This window comes from Bidens hawaiensis, unplaced genomic scaffold (assembly GCF_021521415.1).
Source record: "Bidens hawaiensis isolate Kalapana, Puna unplaced genomic scaffold, B.hawaiensis_p1.1 tig00021020_1, whole genome shotgun sequence".
In the NCBI taxonomy this organism is placed as follows: domain Eukaryota; kingdom Viridiplantae; phylum Streptophyta; class Magnoliopsida; order Asterales; family Asteraceae; genus Bidens; species Bidens hawaiensis.
In genome coordinates this window covers 761-9483 of record NW_027493246.1, presented here as the reverse complement: position 1 = coordinate 9483, position 8723 = coordinate 761, and the positions used below count along the sequence as shown (strand labels likewise).

The 8723-nt window shown below is 34.1% G+C and overlaps 1 protein-coding gene across 1 annotated transcript; it reads left to right on the top strand.

The window, feature by feature from the left end:
• Positions 1-1162: 1162 nt before the first annotated feature.
• LOC143562464 (3beta-hydroxysteroid-dehydrogenase/decarboxylase-like) lies at positions 1163-5566 on the top strand (the record flags this gene model as incomplete). The annotated part of the gene is made up of 12 exons (XM_077050252.1): positions 1163-1397; positions 1512-1601; positions 1749-1882; positions 1955-2125; positions 2216-2341; positions 2424-2503; positions 2619-2817; positions 2934-3039; positions 3747-3921; positions 4010-4160; positions 4857-4923; positions 5422-5566. Coding segments are annotated over exons 1-12 (1679 nt in total), but the record flags the coding sequence as incomplete, so codon positions are not given.
• Between the last annotated feature and the right edge of the window lie 3157 nt (positions 5567-8723).

Here is an 8723-nt window from a genome sequence, read left to right as displayed (position 1 = left end):
TCATTTTAACAAAAAGTCTTTTTTCTCTTAAATAAGCAATCCCAAACACACCCTTTATACTCTTTGTTATTATTTTTAATAAAAAATAACAAATTTGAGAAGTGTAGCTATGAATATTGGGTTTAATAGTTTTATTATCATTGTATTGTTTCACGTGCTGACGTGCATGTAAAGGTGTAATGTTCCTTGGAGGTTATATTCCATCGTTCGCAGGATCACACGTGCAAATACTTAACCGTTACGGTGGCCAATTCCGTTGAATCTCCGATTTACAGGTATAAATTGTTTCCTAAATATCAAATTTATGAAAGATTTGTTTTCTCGAAGATAAATAATGTGCAATTAACTGACATGAAGAATTATTGTGATTAATTTAATGGTGAAATAGATCCACCATGAAGCCAATTAGACAACTTTGTTTAGTAACTAGCTAGGTTATAAATCATTACTCACTCAGTTGCAAAATGTAGAACGTCAACTTTTCACAAACTGTATTGCAATTTAATCCAACTGTTGTGCTGATTATATTTGTAGGCCACCTTTACAATAATAATACAAACACAACTGATGGGTCATACGGGCTGTATGGTTTTAGCAAAAGTGGTTAAACGTGTCATTTTGATAGGGTAAAACGTCAAGCGGGTTGTATGATGGGGTAAAAAGTTCACGTGGGTAGTATGTAGGGCCTCATATGATTTGCTGCCTAACAAAGAAATGACTGACGTGGCCACTGACAAAAAACCACGTGTCGCATGACAACATATGGCTCGCATGATTGGGTGCAAAAGGTCATACCGTCCATATGTCTATACAAGATGTATGGTATGGCGAAAAATGGTCAAGCGGGTTGTTTTTAGTATCATATGGGTTGTATAATATGGTGAAAGGTCACGACTCGTATGAAAAGAAATGACTAGTGTGATCACTAACAAAAAATTGTACGAGTCGTGTGACCTTTTACTCCCTATCATATGGCCCGCATGATAGGGCAAACAATGTCATATTGTCCATATGATATAACAAGCAAGCTTGTATTTTTCGATGTTAACTATTAAATTTAGCCTTTCTGTAGTTGATGTCGTGGCTTCTATGACTCATTTTTAAACTTTTATGCTCTAATAATATATTCTTTGTAATTACAGAAGCAACACAAATATAAGAAATGGCTGATGAACTAGAGCGATGGTGTCTTGTGACCGGGGGAAGAGGATTTGCAGCTAGGCATTTAGTCGATATGCTCATTCGTTACGATATGTATCCCGTTAGGATTGCTGATAAGGGTCCTTATATCAAGCTTGAACCCCATGAGGAGAAGGGGGTTCTAGGGCAAGCTTTACACTCAGGTCGGGCTCAGTATGTATCGATGGATCTTCGCAACAAATCCCAAGTGTTTAAAGGCAATTTCTGAACTTTTATATCAAATTTTTCGTTGTTTGTTTTGTTTTTGTTTTTGTTTTTGTTTTTGTTTTTGTAGTTTTACTTTGTATGTTATTTTCTGTTACAATTTGCAGCTTGTCATGGTGTTGAAGTTGTTTACCATATGGCTGCTCCAGATTCATCAATCAATAACCACCAGCTGCATTATTCAATCAATGTGCATGGTAAAGTACTATAATATTATGGTTGTTTATATTAGCCACATGTTTATGTTATATTGACCAGACTGTTTACTGTGTTTTCGTTTATTTGTTTGATCAATCTTCCTTTGCAACCATATTCAATTCATGTTTCTGTTGTTTGATCTGCAGGCACAAAGAACATAATCGATGCTTGTAGTGTGCAAAATGTGAAAAGGCTTATCTATACTAGCTCTCCTAGTGTGGTGTTTGATGGAAAACATGGAATATTTGAGGGTGTTGAATCAATGCCATATCCTGCTAAGGTATTCTATTCTATGCAATGAAAAACAATCATTTAAGTACAGAATTACAATGTGGGAATTTGACTGTTTCAGCACATTGATTCATATTCTTCAACCAAAGCTGAAGCAGAAGCATTAATTATAAAGGCGAATGGAATGAACGGATTATTAACGTGTTGTATACGTCCTAGCAGCATATTTGGTCCCGGTGATAAGTTGCTTGTTCCATCTTTAGTTGCCGCAGCAAGGAAAGGAAGATGCAAGGTACATGATTACAGTCATTTGCCAAACTTTAATAATACTGGAATAAATTTAAACATATACTTAATTTGTTTATGAACTCTGAGCTTCCAGTACATTATTGGGAATGGCAAGAACATGTATGATTTCACTTATGTTGAAAATGTGGCACATGCACATGTTTGTGCTGAAAGAGCTCTTGCATCAGGTGGTACTGTTTCAAAGAGAGCTGCAGGAGAGGTAATATATAAAAATCCTGATACTAAAGCATACATATAATTATTCTTATTCACAAGCTAACCCATCCATGATAATTTTCCAGGCTTATTTTATAACTAACATGGAGCCAATAAGGTTTTGGGAATTCATGTCACTTTTTCTTGAAGGCCTTGGTTATAAAAGGTATTCATCTTGTTACTTTGCATCTCATAATAATCTTGATATGTATTAATACATAATATATAAGGGTCTAGATAATCTTGAAAGGCAGTTATTTCTGATATACTATAGTTTGCAGGCCAAAAACAAAGGTTCCTGTATTCATCATGATGCTGCTTGCATTTTTAATCCAGCGTATGTATCGCGTGTTAGCACCATACGGGATGCGGGTCCCACAGTTGACATCTTCTAGAATCAGACTCCTATCTTGCAACAGAACTTTTAGTTCTTTTAAAGCAAACGATCGGCTCGGTTACAGACCTCTTGTTCCGCTTCAGGTGCGTTGTTTCGTTAAGCTGATCATGGGACATACAAAAACTTGCATATTTGATGTTAATAGCCAGTTTGTGTTTTTATGAAATCTTGATGGAGAGAAGTTAATTTGGTTATGCAGGAAGCTTTGAAAAGAACTATTGAATCATATTCTGATCTGAAAGCTGAAGTTTATCTTAAAAATAAAGGGGCTTCTAAAGCTGCAGCATGTCTTGGAAATGGAATTGGTATAGTTATAACTTGGGTCGTAACATAAGCTCATTTAACTTAACAGAGCTAAACTCATTTGACTTAACTTAATAGAGCTTGAGGTCAGTTGTTTCAAGCTCGAGTTCTGCTCGTTTATTATTTGTTAGTTATTAATAATTTTACTTTTATCTATATCACATAGCTCACACATGTGTAGCTAAACATTTAAAAATGAGAAAAGTCTAGGAACACATTAGTTTAATGGTTTTTTATGTACATTGCATAGAGTTTTAAAAAGTATGGAGTATTTATAGAAAAAAATTATACGATTGAGGTTTGTTCTTTGTTTCTCTCGCAATAATTTAGTATTCTGTGTTGAACCTCTCCCTATATTATTTAGTTATTTTTATCCTAGTTATATATGTAGTTATTTTTATTACATAATATATATTTATTATATGAAATAAAAATTGTTATAGTTATATAACTAATAGGCTCATTACTCGTTTAGGCTTGTGAGCCTAGCTGAGCCCAATATAAGGAAACTTGGCTCGAGCTATTTTATTAAATGACAAATAAGTTTTTAGGCTCGAGCATGTTTAAGCTCGGCATGATTCTAGCTTTTTGCAAGCCGGGTCTCGAGTAGCTCGGCACATTCACACCTCTAATCTTTACAATTTTAACAATAAATTTAATACTTTAGTTTGGTCACTTTTCTTGATACTTGTGGTATCATGATTTGCAGTTGCAGACATATTTCTATGGAGGGATATTAAGTTGACACTCGGTATACAGCTAATATTATGTGCATTCTATGTCAATCTGGTATCACCTGGAAATACCATGATCACTGCAATTTCCAAGCTCTTCATCATGGGGTCAGTCTTTTTGTTTATCCAAGGGAAGTTGCCTGATAAGTTGTAAGTTTTCTCTTTTGTTTAAATTACAGTTAGGGTGTCTTTGAGCCAACTCGAGCATGGCTTCTAACCGTGGCTTATTCTGTTACAGACTAGGATGTTCGGTTGAGAAAATTTCAGAAGTTCGGTTCGCAGATACTATGGCACGCCAAACTGCGTTATCGCTTGTTTTGTCATGGAATTGTGCAGCACGTAGTCTAAAATCTATTTCAAGTGGGAGTAACTCAATACTGTTCGTTAAGGTACTTCCATTCTCTCTCTATATATATATATATGAGTTTCTAAATTTTCACAACTCAAGTGGGTTTTTATTCTATCCTAACCCTATATATTAACTTTAATTGTGGACCACAAGATTTAATCTTTAATTAAAAACATGTGGTTGAGAATGGGTTTCTAGAGTTTTCACAACTCAAGTGGGTTTTTATTCTAACCTAACCCTATATATATATATATATAAACACATACATATATATATATATATATATATTAGTTTCATTCAAAATTCATACGTTTGTAACAACCTAGACAAATCCCACATCAGTCGTGATGGACAGAAGAGATGCGGGTCTTAAAAGGAATGCCCAACCTTATTTACCACCAACACGTGCACGTTTTTTTTGTGGATAGAGAGAACTCTACTGTTAAGTGGCTTGGGTCGAAGTAATACTGTTGGCAAAACGGGCAATGCTGATATTGTTGACATGGATGAACAATAGCCTGGACAAAAGTTGCATCATTGATTCATATACACAACACACTTGCTTACAACACTTTTAACGCATATTTATACTTAATGAAAGGTTGCTAACAAACGATTGCACCCCTTGTGGTGGTGGTTATTTAACTACCAAATAACTAATTAATTATTTAACTTAGGACATTATAATGTTCCAGCATTATATCTAATGAACTTTTCATACCTTTTTAATAAACAGACGGCGTCATTTCTCTCCATCCTTGCCTTGATCGGGTCCATGTCAATGCAAAGTTTCTTCACGAAAGGTTGGTAGTTAGTTTGTGAAACAGCAAGAACAGTCTCTAATAGATGGGGCAAATTTGACTAATTTACGTGTACGTGGGTTACTTTGGATGGGTCAAACGGATCAAGAATCAACAATCACTGATTTAACAAGTTTGTTTTTTAAGTCAAAAGGATAAATTTATATAACCCTTAAGAAATTGATATAATACTATATTTACTCAGCAAAACTAGTCGAATATGCTTGTTTGGTTCGCAATAGCGCCAAACCCTAGTTTTCCTTTGATCCAACTATTTATAAAAATTATATGCTTTAAAATTGCACTTTGAAGAATTCTGGAACTTGTTACCTTTTTACCTGAAATTTTTAAATTTGTTTGTTTGATATAAAGCATGACCCAAATGGACATATTTGTATCTACATTGCTCAAAATTGTCATCTGTGGCTTTGAACTTGAGTTCTAAACCTCATAAACATATATTAGAAACAAAACCAAATCAATTTGCTATTGTTGTTTCAGTTCTTCCATTCTCCTTTATTGCCTTCTACATTTATGAGCAAATGGAAGACGAAATCGATGGATTTCTCCAAAGAGTTCTTCCTATCGGACGATCAAATCCTAACCTAGAATCCTCCGATCCTTACCCTGACAAGAAACATGAGTGGTATACTTGGATCATATGATTGTTACTGACCAGTGTTGATGCAAGTTCCCTTATATTTGTTTGGTTTCATCTTTCACTTTCTTTGTAAACATTTTGAATTTAACTGTAACCAATGGTGGTCCGGATGTGCACAAGCGTAGGCATTTTTTTTCTCGATTGTTTGTTTGTATATGTTATAGCTTGTATGGTTTGTTTCTCGAATAAATGTGTTAGATAAAGATTCAATCTTTAACCCATTGCATATAATATTTGTTAGTTTCGAATAAACCATCATACCATTTTCCTAGCAAGGATTAAGGATAGATTATTATCACCGACTTTTAGTTCCATGTACATTCGTTCTCTTTACTTGATAAGGTCATTTGACGTTTTTCAATGCAAGAATCCAAGCGTCGACTCTTGCCCATGGCACATGGAACGATCCTAAGTCTTTATTTTAGAAACAGACAAACAAAATTAAGAAGATGGAAAGAGTTCTTATGTTGCAAATGAATCGATCATGTATGGCACATTATGCACAAAACCTGATGTTTCGTATGCTTTAGGCACGAGGAGCATAAATCAACAGAAACACTGGTCAATTAAATGTGGAGGATTAAGGATATGCTGCTAATTATGGAGGATTGGATGAGGAGCACATTGTAAGGTGTTAGTCTAATGCTACTTTCTAGACTGCTCGTGATGATTCTCGACACATAATGGGCATGTGATTACGGTCAATGATAGAACAATCACTTGGAAAAGTTACAAGCATAGTGTGTTACTCAGTCCACCTCGGAGTCTGAATATATAGCAAACATCTAGGGCAACAAAGGAGGCAGCCTATCATTGTTGATCTCAAGGTGATATTCAACATTGAGAGACTAGAAGAAATGTTATGTGACAACATCCTTAGGAAGTTCCACTATATTCGGCTGATTTTTTAATGAATGTGTCATCACTCTCATGTTCAAACAAGATGTTTAATATATAGAAGATAGCTAACAAAGGACCATATCTAATACATATGGTGAAGTACGTTAAAGTACGCAGATTGGTTGATAATCTGGGAGGACGTACTTGGTGTTGTGGTAATCGCTAATCACTAGTCGGACGGTGGAGTGAGGACTAACAATTAATCAGGACTAATAGTAATTAATCAGTGCATAGTCGAGATTTTTTATAGCCATGGTATATATAATAATAGTTTTAAAAAGAAAATCGAGAAAAACATATAATGTTTCCAATAAATAGTTAAGAAGTACGAACAGTTTTACGTAACGGCAATTAAATTTTCATTGTTTCAAAGAAGTCGTTTACATATTCTATAATCATTAGAACACTTGAGTTTTAAATTGTTCGCGTCTAGAGCGTTAAAGCTGAGATGGCAAAGATTAACTGCAAGGTGAGTGGCATGCCACTCTCTTCAAGGATTAAGAGTCGTTAAATGCAAGGTGAGTTAAAATGTTAATAGACTTTAAAATCATCTACCCACACACAGGTCCTGCCCAAAGAGAGGGCGACGAATCTAGACCCACTCTCTCAATATTATCCAATTGTTAAAAAAAATTATTATATTTTATATATAATTTATTTTAAAACAAAAGCCTACAAAGTAACTCATTGGTTGAATGAAAAAATTGTTTCGCTATGGAATTAAAGGTTATGGGTTGAATTCTCACAAGTGGTATTCTTTTTTTAAAAATAAAACTTTCATTGTGTTTTATATGAGTCATTTTGGTAACTTGTTTATTATTATTATTATTATTATTTTGGTTCATTTTGGGCTTTTGAAAGGCAACCATAACGGTAAAATTGTTAAATTATTTATCACATAATTGAAAATGCGATTTTAGGGGCCCATTTTTGAGCTCGTCCCAGCAGGGCCGTCTCTTGGGTAAACTAAATGAGGTCATGGCTTTAGGCGTCCACTTTTATAAGGCCTCCATTTTAAATAGAAACTATGTATTATGAGATTTTGAATAAGAGTTCTTTTAGAATTAGTACCTCATTGATGTGCCATAAGCTGAAAAGGATTGCTTCATATCCATTATCACTGCATATCATCAAAATTCTCTCTCTATATATATATATATGTGTGTGTGTGTGTGTGTGTGTGTGTGTGTTATATACTCTCTAGCCTTATACGCATAAAGAAAAAAAGAGAAAAAGGCCTCAAAAATTTAGTTAGTTTTAGGCCTCCGAGTACGTTGAGCTGGCCCTGCGTCCCAGGTCCCAAAATTTTAAGGGATTTTCAGAGATGGCCTTGCACACACATACAGTAATTTAAGAATCAATTGCACATTATATAAAGAGAGTTAAATGAGGGGTTAAACAATTTCTTTATGGTGAGGTGAAGTGAAATGGGATAAAATAGACGATGTGGTGCCTACGTAAAATTAAAAATTATAAATGTATACCCCATAATAGGGATGAGCAAAAATCGGTATGGTACCGATTGGTATTGGTACTGAACCGATACCGGTACCGATTCGGTACTGTCGGTACTGAATCGGTACCAAGGTTTTGAGTTTTCGGTTACCTTAAATACCGGGTACCAAAAGTTTGTGATTTTCGGGATCGGGATTTTCGGTACCGGTACGGTACCGAACTCATCCCTACCCCATAACCTGCATTACAATTTAATACTTATTTTTCTAAATTAAACTATGAATAAAATAACAAGCAATTATGAAGAAAAAAACTTCTCTAATTAAAAACAAGTTTTGTAACTGTTTAATTTAAATAAGATTAAATAATAAAATAATATTAAACCATTAACTTGGTTGTTTGATAGTTTTTAAGAGACTATCTCTGAATCAATTAGAAATATAACGTGTTTTGTTGCATTTTTTAATGGCTAATGGAACCTTTTAATTCGTCAAAACTCTTGTGAAATGTTGATTCAACACCAAATTACCAAATAAGCTCCTATATTTTTTATTTACAATTTGCACTAAAATCCCACTTAAATTCATATACCTTGCATTTAATCATTTAGTTTAATTTTTTTTCCTTATTTATATAAAAGTTTAATAAGATTTAAACAATAGTCGATTTTGAATGGTTTTATTAAGTGGGACTATGTTAAAAAATTAAAAAAGTTAATGGTCATTTTTGTCTCTGTAGTTTGCTACATTCGCCACTTCAGTTCAAAAGATTTGAAAATTTGTCAATT